Source organism: Halichoeres trimaculatus, unplaced genomic scaffold (assembly GCF_033239565.1).
Source record: "Halichoeres trimaculatus isolate MK-OKI-2021-1 unplaced genomic scaffold, fHalTri1.1 fHalTri1_scaffold_12, whole genome shotgun sequence".
Lineage (NCBI taxonomy): Eukaryota > Metazoa > Chordata > Actinopteri > Labriformes > Labridae > Halichoeres > Halichoeres trimaculatus.
The window spans coordinates 22,236,146-22,260,503 of NW_027437190.1; the positions used below are offsets into that span (position 1 = coordinate 22,236,146).

The 24,358-nt window shown below is 44.3% G+C and overlaps 1 protein-coding gene across 3 annotated transcripts in view; it reads right to left on the bottom strand.

Annotated features, from left to right (window-relative positions):
* Positions 1 to 24,284, bottom strand: part of LOC141800314 (nectin-2) — an 86,463-nt gene extending 62,179 nt beyond the window's left edge. Inside the window, exon 1 of one of the 3 annotated variants that reach the window (XM_074682751.1) lies at positions 23,725 to 24,284. In XM_074682751.1, the coding sequence (XP_074538852.1) occupies positions 23,725 to 23,812 (88 nt within the window). In that variant the 5' untranslated portion in view covers positions 23,813 to 24,284. The remainder of the gene's footprint in view (positions 1 to 23,724) is intronic. The other 2 variants (XM_074682750.1, XM_074682749.1) reach the window with 2 other exon arrangements.
* Positions 24,285 to 24,358: the final 74 nt, after the last annotated feature.

Below are 24,358 nucleotides of genomic sequence, written 5' to 3' on the forward strand. Positions count from 1 at the left end.
AATAAAACTAGGAAATGAAGACTTGAAATGTGTCTCGTCTTCTCATTGACCTTTCCGTTTGGCTCTCTATAAGGGGCCAATCGATAGCACATGGGAAAAGCTACATTTAGAAGTAGCCACTGCTCATTATGGACTTCTCAGATGACATCCTGTTATAATCCATTCATGCTTTACAACTAGGGGATTTCTGGTCAAAGCTCTTTTGCCTGAGAAAAATGTGCACTTCAAAGAGTACTGGATGAGATCTGCACTCAAATATTAACATAGATGTCAATTATGTTTGGGATGTAACAAAGGAGAAGTGCTAAAAAGGGTTAGGTGTTACAGTGAGGTTGCATGGAGGAGACACAGGAGGTAAAAAAAAGCAGCTCTTGTGATGCAACAGGAGCAGAGAGTGGAAAAAAAGGTGCAAAAAGAAGAGGGTGCTACATTTCACTTTGTTCAGAGTGACATGATGAAACATTTGATAACTGACTCCGAACACAGACTGTGCGGAAAGAGACGGAAGAAGCAGACACACAGGCAGGGATGAGGAAGGGAAGCAGAAACGCATGAAATGTAACAGAAGGGGAGTGAAGGAGAAAGAGGGGTTTGGAGGGAGGGACACGGGGAGACATGAGCAGGCTTCAAAGTGCCAAGGAGACATGAACAGCTGGAGGAGAAATCTGCACAGGGAGGTGTGTGTGTGTGTGTTTGATGAGGTTGTGTGTGTGTTTGTGTACACATGCATCTGTATACTGATGCATATTCCTATTTAGCTGCCTGTTTATAACAAACATGCCCTAGGACTGCAGCGAATATCATTTGCGAAAATAAGCATTTGCCAATTCAATTAAGTGTATCTTCTTAATGAAAAAGAGCCCAGCAGGGAAGTTTAAAAACCCTTCAAAAATACAGTTTCATACTCTTGAAAGTGTGTACACTTTAGCTGGAAACACCCAAACCTCCTGCACCCCGAGCTGGACTGTGACCTTATTCTTGCCTTGAGAATAAGTTCATACAGTATGCATGAGGCTGACACAAAGAAAGGGGCAAAGTGAAGGAATTCACAGAGGGATCTCTCGACCATTTAACAACCAGGACCCTGACATGAAATTACAAACATTAGAGGCCGTGTGCACATTTCTCTTTGAACCTCTCCATGCCTCAGCCCTCATCTTCCATTCTAAGTTATGTCCACATCACAAACAGAATATTTCAAGTCGAGTAAGCTCTGGTGGTCAGACATGTCTGAAAAGTGAATCCTGTTGGTTCAGATGAATTTTTTGACACCAGGATTGATCCATCAGATGTACACAGTCAGTGGTTTCCTTTGTTTTACTCCATGATATCGCACTTCTTCAGAGAGGCAACGTACACCACACGTTTAATCATTTAGGATCCGCCAAGCTATGGGAAAAGCATGCATACGAGATAAAAATGATTTGCAAAGCAGTCTAGAAAGTGTATGTGCGATTGTGTGACTGTGTGTGGTTGAGGTGAGACAAAACGCATTTTCACACATACAACTGCTAGGTAAACCATAACCACAGTCAGAGAAATACACACCATTGGAAATGCGCGCACACACAGGGTGGAGAGGCGCTCCTCTCCATCAGGTGAATAATTCATCTTCTCCTCCTCCTCCTCCTCCTCTCATCTCTTCATTATTAATAAACACCAACATCTACACTGTACCTGACCCACAAGAGGGTGGGGGGGGGTGGATGAGGAAAGGAATGAGCTGGTCGAAGAATAAAGAAGCACCCTGGGATATAAAGGAATAAAGTGACTGTGAAAGTAGAGGAGAATAAAGTATAAACCACACAAAAAGGAAAATTACCGGGGCAGTTTTTTTTCTACGGTGCTGCATGTTTTTATCTGGCGCTGGGCCCGTTTAGGGTCAGTAAAGCCTCACTTGTAACTTGCAGTTTACTGTGGGCAGAAAAGGACACAACTCTCCTGAGCCAAACAAATAACTGCTTGCTTCTATACTGCCTCTCCAATGCTATCGCTCCAACCCACTGAATAAGTGACTGAATAACTTACTGGCTCGATGGCTGACAGACACCCGGCTCCCCTGCGGCTCCTGGCTCTGCTTTGTCTGCCCGGGCCCTGCACATCATTCTACCTCCACCACCCTCGCCTTCTCTCGGCATCGCTCACTTTCTTTTTTCCTCTCTCTGCGAAATAGGCCTGTCCTGTCTTTTCATTTTGGAATAAATCCTTTTCATCCCTCTGGCTCATTCTTCTTTTTCTTGACTAGTTTCTTTTTTTTTTGTTGAGACTCTGCTGGTTCTTTTTTTGTCTGACTTCTTCATTCTAGCCCTGTGTGCCATCGCTCCTCATGGTAATTGTACTGGGCATGTTATTTTAGCCCTGCATGGAATTTGGGGTTTTTAACTGCAGGGCGACCGATGTGACAGATCTCCCGCCAGTGTGCAAGGATAAAATTTAAATCAGTGGCTTTGGGAAAATATTTTTTCAGACAGGTTTTGGCTCAGTTTCTCAGAAATATCTTGATCCATTTCCTATTATGCATACTGTGTCCTTGTCCATCTTTATCAACTCTTGCAGTGAGCTTACCTTGCAGTGTGTCTAACAGTGAATGTGTTGCTGTGTCTGTAAAGCGACTCAAAGATCAAGCACAATTGCACAGCTGGAGGAAATAGCTCCCATGAATGTCCAAGGAGGGCTGTGTGTGTCTTTTTATATCTTCATCCATCATTTGGTGTATGTGCATGTGTGTATACATCCGTCCCTCAGTGTGTCAGTTGTTAACATAATGTGATTATGCGTCCTATTTTCACCTCTCTAACAACACTCAGATGTGAGAGTCTACCAAGGTGTCAGGGAGGATATTTCAAGCTGGGTGTGATCTTTTTACCCTAAAATAAAAAAAAAATGCCTGTTAAAGCGCGAGGAATTCCATGGCAACCCCGCCCCCGGACCTAAACACAGCTGTGTTTCCAGGTTTCTCCGTAGACAACATTCACCTTTACTTCACCTTGGCAAAGGAGGGGGCCTCATTTCCAAGCTGCTCTCCCCACAGTCTCAGGAGCTGTCACTCAGCCTCCTTCTGACAAGCCCATTGGTCAAGAAAGCCGTCAAAAACACGGCTCATTCCGTGCTGAGGGGGTTGAGCGACCAATCCAATTTATACTGCACATTAAAGGATTAAAATGCGGGAGACTGTTATTAGCACAGTCAATCTGTCGCAAGGATCACACACACAGCATGCTACCAAATCAATGACAGCCATATGGAAGACAGAAGGTCAGGCACAACAAGCAAACAAACAAGGAGGTGAGTCCCAATATTATGATAAACGGATGACTGTGTCCATCGCAACAGCCAGCAACAACCAGCTGGATTGAATTACTGAAGTCTGTGTAGGAGAGCAGGAACAGCGTCTGCAGGGAAGGATGAGAGTGGACAGGCGAGTTATGATCCAAAATTCGACACCCACAACTGTGGGAAAAAAACTTAAAGAGTGTCTGCTCCTGAAGGAGTGTTGCAAACACAAGAGCAAACGATGTGATTTATAATGATGATGAGTCATGGTCTTGGTAAGCCGTGCCTAATTTGCATAAATGTCACATGTAGATAGCTGATCAGTACACCTGGGTTTAAGAAAATGAAATAAAAGGGGACATGCTTTTAAAAGTCTTTTATCAACAATGTGACGGGAAAATGGCGATCATTAATAAACATTACGCAGGTAGATTGTGGGAAAACAGAACAAAGAGATAAGAGTGTTTAACTCAAGATAAGTGAAGCAATTAAAGTCCAACAGGAAACCAGGCTTTGAGTATCAGAGCGGCTGCACCGCTGGAGTCACAGTTTCCTTCCCGCAGGTCTGCAGTGAGCCGTGAGGGCGGAGGTGAACGACTCATTGTCTCCAGGCCTCAATAGGAGCCAGGTAAGATGAAACCTCAACACACACCTCCCATCAGCCCTCCCATAAAAGAGGAAGGGAAAGGTGAAATCGAAGAGGGAGGGGACAAAACAGGGACAGAAAGGATATGAGAAAAAAAGGGTTGGACAGAAGTTTCTGTGAAGTAACAATGGTGCAGAAGAATAATGAACAGCAGAGGAACGTATGTGGAAGCTGTGCACAGCCGTTTCTGCCCTCTCCGCCACGTCTCTTTGTACTGAATGTCAAGATCAATTTTGATTATTCCCTGAAGGACAGCCACTATGACGACTTGCCTTGGGAACACGCTGCACTGTTTTGATGTTGATGGATGAATGAACAAGTAATAGACAAACAGACGTGCAGCTCAAGGAGACAGATCAAAGAGAGAGCAACGTATAAACTTGTGTTTCCTCTCAAGTCGACCTGTTAAAATAATTAAAGGCAGTAAAGTCGAATCTGGTGACAGCTTGTTATACTGCCACAGTCAGGGAGAGACTTCTGGAACCACTTCGCACAACAACTCGAATTATCGTTCAAAAACAACATCGGCAACAAAAAGAAGAGACATAACCAGACGCATTGAAAACTATTCACAAAAGGAAATATACGAGGACGATATAGCCAGGAGAGATAAAGGATTTTCAAATGAGCTTTTCTCAATTATTTCTCTAGCAATTTACTGGTAACAAAGGAATCCAATTACCTGTGTTTCAGTGTAATAAACTTGAAAAAGGTGTGAACAACACTTATTCAGTTGTGATTAAAGGGTGCGAAGGTCAGAAGTCTCAAAGGATGATCATCAAAAGTGACTCACCAGATCATAAAAATCCTTTGCTGTTATGTTCAATCATTAACTTGGCAACATGCAACATGGATGTCTAAGTCAACATAAAGAATGTAATAATGTCTATCAGTCTGTTATACAAAATCAAGTCTAATCTAAGAAACCAAAAGAAAGTGAGGTTGATTAAAAGTCAAATTTAAGTTTTTAATGTCCATGAAAAAAAGCTGAAAAAAACTTAAGTATCAGTTTCTTCTCTTTATGCTTTTTTTCTGAGGACAAACAGACTTTTTCAACACCTTTATCTGCCTGAGAGGCAAACAGTGGTGGATCCAGCTTCCAGAACAACCGCATCAAACCTGGTTTTTACCCTGTAGAGGCTCAGCAGTCACAATGATGCTGCAATTTATCTGACCGTCAGAAGATTGGAGTCGCTTTCCAGGACTCATAAGGAGGACAACACAACACAACATAACACACACACACAAAAACCCATGAGCTGCTGGAGCCGTCCCCTATCAAGTCGTCATTACATCGGGGTTGGCGCTTCCTTTGTTTACCCCCCTCCCCTGAAGGCACAGTGACAAATAAAGAATTGGAAATTGAGGAACAGAAAGATGGGGGTATGAACAGACAGAGATGGCCCTGCCATGCTCCAGTGACCAGCTTCAAGGACAGACGGGCCTCTTCAATATCACAGCCTCTGTGTAATTAGACAGTGCTCTGTCACGCACCAGAGGATCGCTCTTATTTGTGTCGTATTAAACGCAGGGTGAATTTCCCCTACTGCGCTTTGCCATTGAGACCTAAAGCAGAAGGGGAGCAAAGGGGGGATTTGTACAAATTTAATTACATTCATAATTCGCTCATCTTTAGCTGTAATCACTCGGGGTTAAGTTAAGTAAATCCACTTCTCAGCTAGCCACCCACGCCCAATGTTGCTACAGTAAGCACAGTGTAACAGCTGGGATTTCAGGGGAATTTCATTGACAGGCTCAAACTCTCAAAGTGAAAGTAAACAGAGTTCTCGGTATGCAGTGGTAAAATATTAACAACTTTCTACTGAAGTGCTAGGTGCTTTGGTTTGGAGCTGTGTGAGCGTGTGTTGTCTGATACTGTGTCTCTGAGGCCACCTGCAGTGACTCCAAAAGGAAGGGGGAAACTCTGCTGCTGTGTGCGCAGCTTGTACGTCTCCTTTTTGCGTGTCAGCTTGTGTGTGTTCGGTGCACCACACAGCCAAATCGCAGCGCAGGCAGGCAGGGAGGCAGGGAGGCAGGCAGCCTTTTCGACGGAGAGGGAGAGGAGTGAAGCACATCAAACACAAGCCAACTAATCACAGACGCCGGCTAATTAGCGCAGTCCTCAAAGGGGAACCAGGAATGAGTGATGATTCCCCCTTATGAATTTCCCGATGACGCTGTGCTGTGTGCCACCATGAATCCTCGCTGGGAACAGAGAGGAAAGAGAGCGTGGAGGGTAAAGTGCACAGAAAGCCACCACTGATCTGGCCCTGTTGTAATCTTATCATCTAAGAGCACAGGGGCAAAGTGTGGTCGATACCTCTTATCAGTGTTTCGGTCGTGCACAGAACACATAAACACTATTACAGTCACAACCACACACACACACACACACACACACACACACACACACACACACAAAGGACAAAGTTTTATCTCCACATCCACAAATTAGACTCCATGTAACGTTTCCCATTAGGGGATTTCTGGAGCGATTAAATCCCAAGCGCGGTGATATTCCAGTCCCCAGAGCGGAGAGCAGGTTTGATATTCCTGTGCGAGGGGTTCTGAGTGCTGATTAGCAGGCGGATCTGCCACGCTGATCCCAGATTTCCACGAGATCAGAGGCCACGCTTTGAGCATGGCAGCAGCTCTAGCAGCAGCCAATTACAGATGTGACACGCGCATGCACGCTTAAACACACATGCGCCCTGTTACACACGCACACATACACACATACACGCCTGTCCAGAAACACATTTCTCCAGGCTGAAGTCATCAAAGTGACGTGGCACCCCCCCCTCCCGCCTCCATCCTCCTCCTGCCTCTTCTCATCTCAGACAAGAGGGCACCTGTCAGAGGATGCTCAGTTCAACAGCCAGCTAATCCTCACAGAGGCAGAGACAGAGAGAAAACAAATGGACACAGAAAAGCCAATAAAGATTCTAATAAGTCCAACAGGAGCAGGCCGCTGGTGGGAGTTAGGCTAAATAAAACTCACTTTATCATCCTGCAAATGTCCAAGTCCCATTTTGTCTCCATATATCTAAACATCAAGCTAAACATAGATTTTCTAAATCTAGCTCTGGGCCCGGCTTCCAACAACACAGCGTGTTTTTGTTTATCTACCCAGTGATACAAACACACTCACATCTCATTTGTTTCTGATGATTTATGTTGGAACAATACCCTCCCTCTGGCCTTTGCAATGCTGCCATCAATGCCGCACAATTCTTTTCTATGATTGTAGTGTGACAGTTGGCATTCGCAAGGCAGACAAACACACAGATTCCCGACTTATTGTTATGACTAAATTCCTAATATAGTTGAATGTTAACGGCTGCAACAGGGAGGATGGGGAGTGAAGCGAATTGGTGAGGGAAGACAAAGGGATATATATTAAATTATTTTGCCAAATTAAAGTCAAACAGCAGGAAACAAAAAGACATGTAGATAAACAAGAACATGAGAGATATGGGGGGGGGGCAGAGGGAGAAATGAAGGGGAGGATGAAGTGGAGGGGAGGGGGGTGGATGCTGCTGCAGAGCAGAGCAACAGCTGCTGAGCATCACATCTGCTCCAAGTGGAGTCATCAGCAAACAGACAGACTGGAACCGACCCACTGAGGCAAGCCCCAGGGAGAGCAAGGGATGGACAGAGCAGGAAGAGAGAAACTGGGAGGGAGGGGGGAGGTAAGGGCGAGGCAATGGGGGATGACATGAGAAGGATACAATTAAAGAGATGAAGGGTGCAAGAAGATGAAAAGGAGCTGGTAGAGCAGGGAGGCAGAGAGGGTGCTTCTGCAACCTGTTACTCTCTCTACAAATGAAGTCAGGAGGGGCGTATGGGTCGATGATTTTTTAAGGGGACAGGAAATTTGAATCGCTTGTTTCCTTCTTTTTCTCCCCTTTTTAACCCACCCTTCTCTCACCCCTTCTCAGACATCCTTCCTCGATCTCTCTCTCCCCCCTTTTTCTCCCTGACAGAACAAGAGACGCCTGTGAGAGTAAAGATGAAAGGCCTAGGAGGGAGGTGTGTGTGTGTGTGTGTGTTGAGAGTGTGTGTGTATGTGTGCGAGGAATGAATGAATGAACCTCTTATCCCTTATCCCCCACTGGAGCTGTCCTGCCTTAACACAATAGCAAAACATACATACAACACAACAGGAGCAGCACAGAGGTCATGTGCGTGTTTTGCATGCAGCTTGTTTGTTCATGTTGCAGGAGAAAATGAGGCACATCAAGCATCGCTCTAACAAGGATTTCTCAGCATGAATATCATCGTACGTCCTGTAGTGTACACCTTCACCCCGTTGAGAAGCACCCTGAGGAGAGGTAGGGACCCTGAGAAGTACACACTGTTCATTCATGATAGCAGCGGCTGGCAGCGAGGGCAACCCCGCAGCCGAGTAAGCGATGTCATTTGGCAGCAAATGAAGGGGAAAGAGGAAAGCAGTGCATGCTAGCGTCTCACAGCTAGCTCGAACATTAAGTTAGCCTGGGCGCGGTACAAAGCTCAGTTTGTGTCTTCGTCTCTGCATGGTGGAATAAACATAGCTGCTGCTTCACAGTTTCCTTTAGCTCGCCGTCTCCTTCCCTTTAATCTCCCCCCTCCCTCCCCTTTCTGTTGTCCCCCTGCTGCCTGAAAGAACAATCCACCGACGCAGCATGCCCTTCCAAAATATTTACTCACTCAGTGCTGGCTGCATACAAAGGCCATTCTCTTACTCTCTCTGATGTCTGACACTCAAATAAACCCCTGAAACCACATGCACTTGCTGACCGTACCAGTTTCAGTCACACTTATCCTCTTCCTCTTTCCCACTCTACACGCGCTGCATGCACACATATTTCTTTTCTGGGGTTCTCTCTTCCTCAGCCCTCCATCTGGTTCATGCCTTTGACTAATCTCAAAGTTGGTGAAGTATAAAAACAAGGAAAGGAGCAACAGTAGACACCTCAGCTAGCCTGAGGCAGGCAGTGCGTATCTGCAGCTCAAGTCCTCACACACACTTCTCTGATTCAATCCCCCTGACGCCTTCTTAGCACCTTTTTTCTTGTGCCTTTCTGTCCTCTGTTCCTCTCTCCTATCTCAATCTGTCACCTTTCATTCTCCCATCAGTCTTCTATAAGCTTTCCTTTTTTCACACACTTTCTGCTAGCCAATTTTCAAAGCAAATTTTCAAAACCACACGTTTTCTGTTTTTAGCAAGCAAAGTCCAAATATAAGTTCATTAACAATCATGTGCTGAAATCAGTTGCAGCGCTGCAACAACGCGCCAGCTTCTCCTGGCTCCACATTCATTAGCATATGTTTGAAAACCAAGTCTAAATGGAATGATCAGAGTTGTTGATGAACTACAAACAAAGCCCCAGAATTATTCCTATGATGTGGCTTCGTGTCAGGCTTGTTTTTAATGTGTTGCACTTATGATTTTTTAACTAGGCAGCCCAAAATAGATGCAAATGAATGGAGACTTTGCAAAAAAAACCTGGGCGCCCAGAGTAATGACACGTCCCTAGGGTGCCTACTGTTTTCGGGTGATTGTTCAAGAACTCCTGTGGGGGAGAGCATGCTAATAAGTAATAATGTTCTATCAAAGTGAAATGCTGCATTGAGTCTTTTGTCTTGTAGCTCCACAGTAACGCAGATTGCTTTTTAGACTTCCCATCATCCTCTCTGATAGGGGATGTGGTTCCCTGGGCTGCACCTGTGTCTCATTACCACCGCTGATGGTTCAGTAACTGAGTCCTCTCTCCTCCTGCATCGTGATCTCACTCTTTCCCCCCTTTAGCTACTGCCAACATACATTTACCTTCAAACACACGGCCTACACTTCCCTTTTTCCCCTGGCTGATCCCACTGCATGCCATTCACATGATCTCTGCAGCTCCGTTTCTCTCCTGTCTGTCCTGCTGTTATAGACTCAAGTGAGGTTTGGGGTTTGATCTAATGATTTTGTGCTACACTGGCTCATGCTTCACATTTATCAAGAAGGCCTTCGGGCAACCTTCACCTGAACACATCTCCATTTTTAGCTCTTCTGCCCCCCTAAGCATGGTATCTTTATTAATGTGACTGCTAATATGAATAGGGCTGTCAAATGATTGAATTTTACAATCACAATTAATCGCTTAGTTTCAATAGTTGATGGTGAATAATCACAATTTCAATTGCATGTTTGTAATTCTATCATTCTACATTTCAACCATTTATTCTAGCAATGTCTTGATGGGGGAACAGATGGTTGCAAATACCTTATGATCTTGCCTTTTGGATTAATTATTCCAACTACCTGTGCAGGTGTTGAATCATAACTTGGAGATGGGAGACAGCTTCTAAGTGTTATCCTGTCAAATACAGCCTTTGCTAACAGTTGCTCATTCAAAAAAAGTGCTATTCTATAGTGATTCACACACTCCAGAAATGTTTTCTGTTGACTTTGGAGATGCAGGTGCCTGCTGACATCAGTCTCAGTAGCTGCACCTAAGATTCAAAGTATTTCAGTGATGTTTTAATGTGGTTTGACATTAAGTGCACATTATATTTGGCTTGTCAACTGAGACATCTTGATGGTTTTTAAGTGAATGTGTCGCTTAAAAGCACAGTGATGTCTTGTCAAGGCAGCTGCAGGAAGCTGAGACACTGTTGTAGCTCTGATACAGTGTGTCAAAAGGAACAAATAACATACAGTTTAAAAAAAAAAACAAATTAACTGGATTTTAATCGCAGCACAATTAACACGTTAACACTGACGGCGCTAACTAAATTGAAAACAGTTAAGTAATATAATAGCTACAGCAGCTACTATTCAACAATACAAAATTTAATTCTAGTTTGCCAAATTCATTTCAGTGCAGTTCAGTGCGGTACGACTATTATGTCATTTACATCCATGAGAAAGATTAATTGAGCTCAAAGTCAAAGAAATCCTCTTCATGACCGCAAAAACCCTTTCTCAGTCCAGTCTGTGGCTGTACTCGTTATGTTAGCCCTGGCATCACTGCAGATACTGGGGCTGGTTACTGCTTTGGTTCTAAGTTTCAAGGACTGGACCAAAAGGGAGATTTTTCAGGTTTTAATGGCCATGCCATACTGGAGTAAAATTTAAAGTAAAACTAAATGAACTGTGTGAACTGAAATTAAATTCTTTATTTTTGAATTTAGGAAACTGAGTTGATTTTTAAATGGGCTGAAAACATTTTCAAAGCAAATAAATTTATTGTCCTAACATTAAATTCAATGTCAGATCATGCTTTTTAAATTTGATGTCATAATTCAAATTCAGTTTCTTGCAGCACAAATCTTACAAATGCATCACTTTCCACGAGGCCAGTGTGGTATCTTCAGACTCTTTGTTGTGTAAAATAAGGAACTGTACATGAGAAGCTAGAGCGAGAAAATGTAAGTCATTTCACTTGGAAACAACAAATCATTTCAGCTCCACATATTTCTGACTTACATTGTGTTTACTGATATATCACAGACATTACACAGCTTAGTGCACGGCTGGCCTTGTAGAAAATAAAACAGACAAAGGCAAAAAATGTTCGATGAGTGAGTGTTTTTTACTTCAAGTTGTGATAACCGTGCATCAGAAATGCAGAGTCAGAAAGCACTTAAGTTTCCTTCTTTAAGCTGTTTATTATCTCAGTCGATGCACTGCAAAAATACCTCAGACTGTATTTTATGAAACGTCCCAGATTACACACTCACTGTGCTGACCTGAACTGGGTGTTATGATATATGGAACAACAGCAGCTGCACAGGCTCCAGCTCCACTTCCTCGCTGGTGCTATGAAGTCATAAAGCAAAATAGTACCACTGCTAGGATAAAAAGTTTTACGCTTTGATTATAATCTTTTCATTCTGCTATGGCAGGTGTGATACATTCATTTTTCAGGCTGTGCCATTACTTTAAAAGTGACTCTTTCTAAACGGCGTAAGAGGACAGAAACTCCTCCAAATAAGATCTAATACAGTGGCAAAGACAGATAATAGTAATTCATATTAAAAATGTGCATTAAGCCAGAATTAAGTTGTCACATTAGAATCTATTCGGGTTCAGGTCTACCACTGAATTATTCATAAAATCTGTAATCAGACTGGCCTGACCATGATACCACAGCCGTTATCTGATTATTTTAAGACCAATTAACCCCAGTGTCAGCGCTAAATGACCATAAAAAAAGCTGAAGTGCATTCATTATTCTTGACAAATGAATACAATATGAATGGAGATTTTACGACTCAAAAACCTACTACTGTGGAGAAAAGGAAAAAGACTGTCGAATATTAGCCTTGATGACTTCGGAGATAACTCGCTCCAGGATTGTGATGGCTCCCGTAGATGAGCGGAGGGGAGTGAGTAGCTATAAGCGTTAGAAGATCATGGACAGGCGCACTCCTACGCTGTGCATATTAATTCTTCTAATGCAGCTAAGCTCAGCTTGTCACACGTTGACACCGCATAATTATGTCATCTACGAGGGACGAGCTTTTTAAAGGGCAGACGTGCGGTGCAGCAGAGCGCCTCGTCAGTGGAGGTTGTATGTTCTAAAATGTCAACATACGTCTTAAGGATGGTTTATTTTAGCTCATTAGGGCCTTTCAGGGCACATTATGACGATAATTTTAGATCTCGAAGTGTGAGCGATTGGAGGTGAATATCTTAATAAAGATATTAGAAAGACCTTTCAGCAATAACCATGCAGCCAATTCTTAAGTAGCATCCTGACTGACAGGAGCGTCCATCAAACACCCAGATCCCCTCACCCATGGCCTCTCCCCATCCATCAATCCGTTTTGACAGGCCACCCCTATCCCTCTCTGTGTAAATAAACAACTGAGAGAGGAGTCAGAGAAGTAAAGAGCAAGAAGGGGGTGGGGGAAAAGGAAAAGTAGGGCGCTAAAACCTGAGACAAGCAGGCCGAGTCAGAGTTAAGTTGAGGGAGGAAAAGAAGAGTGAGAGCATGAAACGGGGAGAGGGGGCAGTGTTGAAAAATGCAGAGGAGGAGGGGGAGACAGGCAGGAAGAGAACTCACAATAGGCTGAGGTGATGATGGGGGAGACAGGGGAAGAGAGAGTCATCTGGAAGGAATGGGGAGGGGGGGTTAGACTGGACAAGGGGAGAGGAACTGACTGGCACAGGGATGACAGCAACATGAGCGGACATATGAGAGGGGGGGTCATGTAAAAGAATGCTGAGGAGGAGGAGGAAGATGGAGGAGGAAGGAAACATCTATGAAGGACATCAATAATCTATGCCAGATAAAGGAATTCTGTGTCCAGAGAAAAGAACAAAATGGAGAGGGTGAGACACTGGGGGAGAAAAAAAGAGGAGGGGAGACAGAGAGATAAACAAATGAACGAGGAAAAGTTGGTAGGTGGAGCCTGAGGGGCGTCTTCTATTTAAAACCAGAACAATTGAGAACGCTTGTGTTAGTTTACACAAGCAGAGGAACCGCATCCTCTTCCTCACCTCACCTCCCCCCCCTCACCCATCCACCCGAGGCTGTCTCTATTTAAATGTGTGCTTAAACGGCAAGTGCTACTGCTCTAATCACGGCTGGCATCAGAGCACATTCCCTCCCTTCTTCTCCCTCTCTACCTCCCCCCAGCATGCATCCTTCTTCTGTCGTTCAAATGTACACACGACAAACACACACACACACACACACACTCATGCATGTGCCCCCCGTGACTGTGCCGTGCCAGAGAGAAATTCATGAATCACTGGTGCACGAATCACCCGCAAGCTTGTTGCAAGAAGAGAAAAGTGGGGAAGGGAGGAAAAGGGGCAGAGGTAAGCGGTTAAAGCGTTTCCTTTAAAAGCTTTAAAAAAAATGGCTTGGAGAAGAGTTCAGGAGATGGCTCCTAGCGACCTGTGGGAGCGAGCAAACACCCAGAGGGGCCTTGGTGACAAGTTTTAGTCAGCAGAGGAGATACCGTCTCTCTTGCTCTCCTCTCTCATCCTCTCCCTGCCGGCTCTTCCTAAAGAGGCCAAGATAGAAAGCCAGAGGAGCAAGCAGCCAAGTAACGAGCAAGTCTATGATACAAGCAAGAAAGACACAACCACATCTCAAACTAACTGGCAAATATCTGACTTTCTGTTCAAAACACCCCCTGAGAAAAATATCAAAGCCAAGAGAAAGCGTTGAAAAAGCATCACAATGGACCATCCACACAACAGACAGAAGCCCCTCCATCAGCCTCTGTTTGAAAAGAAACTAGCAATCATCTCTTGTTACACTGAGCCACTTTCCCTCTAGGGCCACCACTCAAAGGCAGCTCTGTCCATTGATACAGGTGTGGCGCAGGGAGGGAAATAGAAGGGGGAGGGAGGACAATAGATAGCCTTTTCACTGGTCTCCCTCTGCTCACCTGGATTGGGGGGGGGCAGCCTGATGGGAGCGACAGAGGAGGAGGGAGGAGGTCTCTAAGCTCGGGCCGAGAACAATAGTGTCTCTGTGCTGGTTAACACCGAGTGCATCATTCTGTCGAGCAGCAGCCAGCTGACTGCGGGACCGAAAAACAACATCTCAAGGTCGCTGCTGGTGAATGCTGAATTCCTCTCCTGCAAATCTTAATTATATCCTTAAAAACATATCATGACAGTACTTATCCAAACTTGAAAACCAAATGAGGATTCAACCACTGTTTTTTCAAGGGAACTAAGACACTACTCAAAAAAGAAGGAAGATTTAACTTTAATATCTTACAAAACAGAATTGCTAAAATAACAAGGTATGTGGCTACAAATGTTTAAATCAAGACTTCCTCCAGTTCTTACAGGAAACCACGATTCAGCTTTTTTAAATCCATGTCTCCTGTCAGACCATGTGTGCTGTTTTAAATTAGAGGTAGACCGATATATCAGCCGGCCGATATATCGGGCCGATATTTGGACATTTGTCTCTATCGGCTATCGGCCGTATTTTCTTTTAAAAAGCCGATTTTTGATCCGTTGTATAAAATGATGCAATTTTTGATCAGGCACAAAAAAGATGAGCACCTCAAACTTGTGACCACTTGGATACATTACATACTTTTGTTCAAATTATATTAATAAGTTTAAATTTCTTTTTTGACATTTTAAGAAGAGTGTGAATGTTAACTACTGCTTGTTACATTGTGTGTTTACTCAGACAAAATATTTCATTGTTTTGAAAGCTGAATAAATGTTCAGAGGACTGGACACGACTTGTTGTAATAGATTTCTTTTAGTTGCTCAGAAATTGCTGCGTTTCACAAAAATGTGATAAATATATATTTATTTAACAATCGGCCTGAATATCAAATTGGAAAAATTGGCTATGCATATCGGCATCGGCTGCCCAAATTTGGAAAGCATCGGCATCGGCATCGCCCCCCCAAAAAACCAATATCGGTCAACCTCTATTCTAAATATATGTTGCTTTGATTCAATTGCATACACTTCTGCAAATGTATGGATGTGAACCCTGAAAACAACACAGAACATTGTTTTTCCACAAACTCCATGATACAGTTAACGCCATGTTCAGTGACAGTGTTCACTTGGCTGAATTCATGGAAATCAAGTAAAGAGAAAACATTTTCCTCAAAACTACCTGTTTTTTTTCTTCTTAAATTTTAAAAATATGTTTTTATTGGATCTTTCACCTACTACTTATGTAAAAAAATTGTCAGACTAAAGAAGCAATGATGGTTAAATGGGTAACAGAATTTTTGTAAACAAACCTGTTGACAGTAATAATAAACAGATTGTTCCAGCCTGCACACACATTCTTCTCCAGCAGGCTGTGATTGATACTGACGCTGCAGCGATTCTGGGCATGCGTGAACCTAGATGCATCTTTCAGACATAATCCCTCTAAGAAAGTGAGCATTAAGCATCATAAAGCCAGTGTTCTGCCTCAGTATTAACTTGTTCATTTGGAATTAACTCCAAAAATGTAGCCACCCCCTTTTAAGCATCAGTGTGAGATTTTGGTTAGATGAGTCAAGCTTTATTACTGGCCTGGTAACTCTCTGTGGGGGAGATGAGTGTGTGACAGCATGAAGCAGCAGGGGAGTGGACATTGTCAGCCTGATCCCAGCACTGCACGACAGGTTAGTTCTGCTGAAATGAAATAAAATCCTGCATCTGTTTCCATTTCTCCTGTCTTAGCTCGCTCGCTTGCTTGACTTTGTTCTGTCACATCCTCTTTCCTGTCCTCTGCACAGTAATCAAGTGATTCAACCATCGAATCAGCCCAAACGTCAGCCCAAAGACTCCAGTGCATTTGTCTGGGACATATGTGCGCTTTGTGCTCTGCTTGTGTGTATTTGTGTGGACGCTTAAGGGAGGTGGTGGTGACGAGTGTCGTGGTGGTGGGGGGAGATGGCAAGAGAGGAGGGTGAGACAATCAGGGGAAGGGGGTGGGTTGGGTGAACACTGTAAAAGTGTCACAGCAACTTAACCTTCAAAAAATGCCCACCAGGGTGGAGTGGGAGGAGGTGTTCTTGGCCATTAGAAAGGAACGAGGGAGAGGAGGAAGACTGTGTGAAAGATGAAGGGAGGGGATGATTGATGTGCAGAAGAAAAAAGAAGAAGAGGAGCTCGTTAAGGGAGGTAGGGTGGTGCAGATGCCCAGATGCCTGCAATACAAATATCTGTATGGAGGGCGGGGAGGGTGGGGGGGCTGTCGAGGAGGGAGAGAAAAGAGGGAGCAAATGAAAGGAGGAGTGGAAAAGTAGTACAGGCAGTTTGGACGGGTTTAAAGAGAAACTCTGACATAGGTGAAAGAGACAACTGGGGAATTGGACAGTGGGACGCAGGGAGGAGAAGAAAGCTGGAGAAGAGGGGAAGAGAGGGAGAGAGAGATTAAGGGGGAAAGAGAGAGTAAGAGGATAGAGGAAAGCAACAGACATTCCAATTACAGAAGCAGAGACGAGGGATTGATGACTAAGAACGGAGGGAATTAGAACAAAGAGCGGGACAAGAGGAGGGAGAGAAGATACAGTAAAGGACAGCAGTTTACTGAGCAGATGGATCAATTATGCAGACTGAATTACAGAGAAGAAGGAAGTTAGGGCATTAGAAGAGAACGTAAACAGGAGAAGACAGAGAGGGTGAGGGGGGAATGAATGAAGATGGAAGAGTGGAAGGGAAGAGAAGAGGAGGGAGGAACAAGTGTCCGACTGAAGAGGCAGGCAGGCAGCTTTAAAGGGCTGAATCGAGACCCGACTCTCCTTAAGGTGCCACACCAAACAAACCCCGTCACACCCTGTTGACAAAACACAGGCCTGATAACTGAATCAACCTGCTGCCTCTGTTTGACCTTAATGTGCTGTTCGCTTCAGGGGAGGATTTAAATGCTCCTGCCATTTCGAGGCTCTGGGGACCAATGACGGCAGTGCTGCTTGCTTATCAGTGAAGCATGGCGACACATTTTTAAACCAACAAGTGAAACAATGGCAGGCGCTCATATCAGAGTTGTGGGATCGCTACAGCACTGCTTGTGTTGTGAAACAAAAGAACACTCACTGCTGTGCTCCCATGGAAAATAAACCTGTTGTGCATTATCTCTCAGTTTTCCTTTATCTGGTATTTCTGCGATGATATCTGCGCAAGAACACTAGATTTTACTGTGTGTAATTTCACTTTGTTCCTAAGATAACTGCAGGGATTAGAAAAAAGGATGGGAGCAGTTGGTTTGCAGAAGGTATTTGTAGATCCTGACTCTAGCTCCCGGAGCCCTGACAAGACCCTGCCTCAGAAAATTCAATTTCCTCCTGTAGCCTGCCTGTACACTACCTTTGATAAGTGTGAATTTGACACGACCTTGTCAAAGTCAGATGTGATGAAGACGCAGCACCTCCGGCTGTGAGGAGCAGAGGTGTGCAGATAGGTAACAAAATTGTCAAAATAGCTATAATGTCGCAGGTTACACATGTGGATAAAAGGGGAATTGGATGTGTAAATAGAGACAAAATAGAGACAGAAAGAGCAAACCCTGTGCTACCTTTTACGAACTGGGGGGGCAGAGAGGACGCAGCAAGGGATTAAACTTGGAGGAGGAGGAGGAGGAGGTGGGGAGAGAGAGATGTTTCATAGCGCTGTCACACTGACGGAGCCAGTGTTAAATGTTTTCAATATCACATAAGGGCACTGCATCATCCACCATTCAATACTGGATCAATAACGCAAACCACCTTCCACCTCACAAACTACATTTAGACACATTAAGGTGACTGCTAATGAGCTTCTCTGTGCATTTGTGTGTATGTGTGTGTGCGCGCGCATGTGTATATATGTAGGGACACGCAGAGGAGGACACAGTCAAGGGCCTCAGTGCTGTGTTGCACAGAGATGTGCTGAGTGCACTGTAGGGAGGGTTTCAGAAATAAAAGATTGTGACAAAGACAGAAGAAGGAGAAGAGAGATGACAGGCAGGGGGTACAGGTCAGGTAACAATAATAAAAAGAGAAAGGTTAGTGCACAATGGAAGACTTCAGAGCAATTAAATATGAGTCTCATGCTTTGGAGGAAGGAGAAGAAGGAGAAGAAGAGGGATGGGGGTACGACTAAATTACAAATGAGCTGATAATTCTTGGCCTCCCTAGTTCACTCCCTCACAGAGTTTTTTTTAAAATCCTCCTTCATAACCGCTGCCAAGATGCTGCGCTCTGGAATTCAAAAATGTCGACATCCTCAACCCCCACTCAGCCCCTCCACTGCTGCTCCTCCTCTGCGATTTCAACAACAGCACGAGGTCACAGAGACACCCATCTCCCAAGTCTAGTTAATTAACAGGATTTTATTTTAAAGAGTTTGGCTGCCTTTCAATGGATCTTCAACTGGAATTACTGCTTGTTCTGCACACAAGTGTAGCTGGAATGGCTTTGACCTGCATCTCCCTGAATTCCATCAGGGGTGTGTTAGACAGAAGGAAATGCAGATTTGGCAAAAGGTATCTTGACTAATGGTGTGGAAATGAGTGTGTGTGACTGAAAAACAAAGTAAGCCACATGCCTTGTAGCATTTTTACACAAGATAAGCTGCTGGCATGCTGCTCCGGCAAATACAAGTGTCTTAAAACTCTCCATTATGTAGAAACACGTGGGTGGTTCAAGTACATTATGGAAAGGTCTCTTGCAGTGAACTCAGAGCAGTGTGTGAGCTAATGCACACAGATTTTAAGTAGAGATACCAGTTAAAAAAATAAGAAGCACCTCTGCCAAGAGCAACAAAGACCGCAGCACTGATTTGTTTTTAGAAACCCTTCAGCTGCACCTTTTCTTAAGAATGAATTTGGCATTCTCTCTGAGATCGAGATTTTGGCTCATTTTCTTTTAGATCACAGGGGTCTGACTCCAGCAGTCTGGCAGCCCTGGGGGCCGAACACAAACATCCCTGTGGGAGGCTTTCAGTGTGACCTCTGCACAAACAGGACGCAATCTAACCAGCAAAGTCATGCAGGCAGAAGCCAAGTAGGGGGGACTTCCCACATGGAGCCCTTAGATATTGGCTGTGTTGTTTCAGGAAAGCCATTGTAAGGTAAAAACTGAATGAAGAGTGTCTTAAAAATTAGGCAGTTAAATGAAAAGCAAGTCTTGAAACGGATGTCCTCTGACGTGAAGAGTTTCAGATGAAGATGATACACCACTTCCTGGAGGAATCAAAACAACACATTCTCATTTTTCTGATTTGGGAAGTCATGTGACTTACAGGACAGCGAAGGATCCTTAACTTACTCATCGCCAGCTGTATGAGTGTGTCAGAGGGTGTGTCTGTGCAAACTCAATTGTTTTTTATGGTCCGATACTGCAGCCTGGAATGCTACATTCCCTGACCTGTGCTCATTGACTCACTTCAATTGAGTTTCATCTGTCATTTCAGATAATATTTGCCAAGTCAACAACACGGAAGATAGGCTCTTTGTGTTCAATGACAATAAAAAATCAACAGCATTTCAGTAGAGCTCATTCATTAAAATTTACAAAAATCTAAAACTTCAGTTTTTTTTCCAAAAATGAGAAATCTTAAAAAAAACACCTTCCTTCCATCTCCAGTTTTGTGTTTGTAAGAGCTAATTAATTGAGAAGCATTTTAATGGACCTAGTCTCCATGGCATCACCTGTGTGTTCCTGATATGGGATTTTGAAGCAAATTGTTGACAGGAAGAAATCCTACATCCAGTGTGTGCCGTTAGTTAAATTAGCTCCTCAGATTGGAGACATGTTTTGTACCAGGCTGTAAACCTTTTCAGCTGTGGTTTTTTGGGGGGGGGGCTTGATGTGTATGTATGTAGTTTCAGGTAATTCCAGAGCCAGCCTCAAGCGGACACTCTGAACTGCAGGTTTTAGCACTTCCACGCTGACTCATACTTTTAGACCAGAGGTTGCCGCTTGGTTTTCAGTAGTGCATCTGGTGACTTCACAGCTGTCTAAATCATTGGCTCATTGGTGAAATGCCAAATAATTCCAGCCAGTCCCTCAACAACTGAGTTTCCTAAAATTAATGGACCACTTCTACCTCACAGTGTCCATGCAAACACACATGCTCACTCAGTAATACTCTCACATCTCCATTACGCTGTAAATTCAAGCACACTTTAATGTCTGAATCAACGGACTCTTAATGGTGATTATAAGGGGGAGGGGGGAGGTTATTGATGTGCTGTTTAAACAGGAAGGCTGCTCAGTAAGAGTGTGTGAGTGTGTGAGTGAGAGAGTGTTCACACCGGCGGCGAACGCCACGACCAGAATGAGACTTTCTTACACACATAGACACGAACACCTGACCTTTTCAAAATCCTTCTGACATTTACAGGGCCGGTGCGAAGGGGCGAGGACGGCTCATTTACATAATGACAGGACCTAACTGCGACAGCCATTAACACAAAACCAAACCAAGACCGAAGCACTGCGCTCCACTGGGACTAATGAGATACTAAGGACTTACTTCTTCTTTTATTATCGAGGGAAAAAAATCATCTCCAGCCATGATGATCCATCAAATACATTCTTCTTAATAGACAGAGTGTAATGCTTGTTCTCAGTTGTAGTGATTAATGTTTGCAGGCTTGGCAGGACTAGACCGTTCACACTGAATCTGTCCGTGCGGAGGGGGGTAGTTGGAGCTCACACTTGGAATTATTGCACAACAGAGACTGCCAAAAGAAACATAACTTCATCAGGGTTAGAGATGGTTTTAGTTTGTGTGTGTTTGTGGGAGGGAGGGGTGAAAATGGTGTAAATTATGAGGGCCCACAACATTAGCTGTTAAAATTATGAGAGTTAAGAAACACCAATGTCCTGGCTGGGCAGAAATCCTAATGCTATGGTGACTGACCAATGTAAGGTCACATGCTGTTTATTTTCCTGTCTGTCCCTATGTTGTTCCTGTCATAAACAGCATGGCCTTCAGCCCAGAGAGAGGTGGAGAGAACAAGGGTGGGGGGAAAGGAGGGGGCTTTACGAACGAATCAACAAGTACCCTCGCTCAAACAAAAGCACCGGACATGAGAGAATAATAGATAGCTGAAAATAAAATTAAGATGAGAACAAGGCCCCTGGTTGTGCTTAGTGTGGGAGGGAGGGAGGGAGGGAGGGAGGGAGTGGGTGTGGAGGTAAGTGGGGATGGCGGGAGAGAGGACAGTTTCGAGTGGTGGGTGGGAAAGAGCGCGAGTAGGTGGGGGTGCTGGCTGTCTTAATCAGACACTGCCCGTTCAGGTTTTTCCAGCCAATTCTGAAACTCCGCTACATCTCCACGCACTGCAGCAGGCTGCCGAAAAAAAAAGCCACCTGTTTCCTAGAAAACACAAGGAGAGCCGTCAGGGGCAGCTTTTGCATCTGAATGAGCTTCGCTGGAGGCTTTCAGGTACACTAAGACAAACATTGGATTGTTTGTGAGCAGAGAAGGAAGCGGCCTCCTCCCCCGGCCCTGACCCTGCATGCACAACAGTTTCTCAGGCAGCCAGCCAGCCAGCCACCCCCTGCACGCACGCAGCTTACTCAGCCAGAAAGACAATGCTGCCATAGCCTCATACTACAACCCCCCCACCCCCCGACATAAGCCCACCCCTCTCCCAATAAAAACATCTCCATGGTAATGGGCCAAGCCTTTCTGACCCACATCCACAGTCCCTCACAACCTTGACTTGGGGAGTGGGGGTTGCATTATAGTGTAATTTCAGGGCTTAAAGTGGGACCCCCACCTGTCAACTTCTATTAAGTTTCACATATACATGAGTAACTAAAGCAGCCAGCCTTAATTAAAAACCCATCAAACTCCATGTTGTATTATTTGACTACAGCTTAACCATATTGTACAAAAAATATTGCAGAGAATTTAATCTCTTCTCCCACTCTTGGGCGCAGGATGCAAGGTGGAGGTATAAGTGGTGCTGTCACCACTTGAGAGGAAATGGGGAACGAAAAATGCAAAGTAGACAAGTGAAAAGTTTCTGCTGGATTTCAGGAGAATTAAAGAAGCAAAGCTGAACTTCTCCCAAAAGGAGGTTAGAGGTTCACTTCAAAAATGACTTAAATGAAAAGAAACTAAAAGCCATGTTTTCTTTCATTCTGGTTAAGCCTTGTGTAGTTTCTCACTCATAAATATGTAAAACCTTTTGTTTTGTTTTCCCCTACTTTTCTCTCTCCCTTAAGAGCACTTCATGTTGTGTAAAATGTAATCGGACAAAAAAGGTCCAGTGCATGAATAAGTCAAAACCAGAGCGTGCTTCTGAGTCGTGATTAAAACGATACCACAATCAACAACATTACTGTACTCTACTGGAAAAACACACTGTATCTGTTCCTGCATGTTAGATGGATTCTAGGCCTACATTCTTGCCCTAATTACAGCACAAAACAAATAGCTGGCCTAGCACAGAGAAAATGTTGAACTGGTTTCACGCCACACACATTCATATGGTAATAGGTTAACCGCATGCCAGGAATGTTTTCTCTCTTTCATTTTAAAAACCCACTCACTGTGGCAGTGGTACCTGTAGGCCAACTAAGCTGAAGTGGACTGGAAAACCCCTGAATAATTAACCTGGAGAGGTTGCATCAGAAGCTATGGCTGTCTCGATTCCAGTTTAAAGTAACAGAAACTAACCAACAATGGAGTGGGAGTGGTTCTCTGAATAAAATCTGAAAAAAGTTACACTTGAAAAGTAGCCTAGCATGAGTTAAACGATTTTTCACCAGGGCAAATGATTAAGTTTCAGTAACCCCCCACTGTTACACACACTGTGTACATTAGGAGCTCTTTCCAGTCCCATTTTCCTCTACTGAACTGTAACTAATAGAGGGTGAAGTGCGGGCAGAGGGAAGAAAAGGAGAAGGGAGACGGCGAGGTGGAGAATAAAGGTGGCTTCAGGGGAAAGAGTACCGAGGACAGAGTTGGATAGTGACACAGTTTAAAGAGGGGAAAAGGGCACCAAAGACGCACCTGAGGAAAAGCACCTTGCTCCAAAGAGCCACACCTTAGAAAACTAAACATGGCGTTGAGTCACCGACCGAAACTCAGGTCAGAGAACCATACAGATGGCTCATGAGACAAAACAGGCAAACAATGAGGAAACACATATTAGTGTTAGCCTGCATCATTAAGTTCAGGTGATTAATCCTTGGAAATGTTGAGGATTTAAGCTGTAGCTTTTACCTCGTTAGTACAACGAAAGACAAAATCACCTGCCTGCCGTCACCGCCCTGACAGGTGGTAGTCAGGTTTAAAATGATCTCCCCTTCAATTATTAAAGCTCTGTAAAGAAACGAAGGGCAATTGGCTTCAGGATAAGATGAAGTTTTCACAAGAGGTCATGTCTTACCGTGTTGAAGAAGTATCGACGCCACCAAGCAAAGCAGTCCGGTCATTTTTGAGCAGTCATGCCAATTTCGGGCGTCATGTCTCGCCATGGTTGATTACGGTCCTTTCTACGAGATCACGCGCGCTGCCTTCCCGAAATATACGTTAAAATGAAACCTGAGCTCAGTTTCTGAGCAAAGTCTCACTCATTCAAAGCAAATTAAAACTTATCTGGTTTCGGGACAGACCAGGAGGTCCGACAGAGATTGCGTTAAGTGTTCCTCACTGCGCCTTTAAGACGGGAGTCTGATAAATTAATGAAAAAAAAAATCCTCGTGAATTGATCCTGGGAGCGCACAGGTGAATATTTCCCTCAGCTGGTGCTGTGTGGATGTAATGAAGTGCCGCCGCTCGCGCTGCTCCAACTAGTTCCTCTGAGTGTGAGTGAGCGCGCGATTGTCCGACTGAGTGGGACTGACTGGATGATGTCATCAGGCTGTGAGGCGTCACAGTACCGCTTTGCCCCCCCAAATTCCTACTGGGACCAGCGACGAAAGGATGAAACAACTTGTTGAATACTTCAGATGAGATTCAAATTAGAAAATAAAACTAGCGGGCGCGCACATCCCGAGGAAGTGCGCGTGGCTGGTCGGACA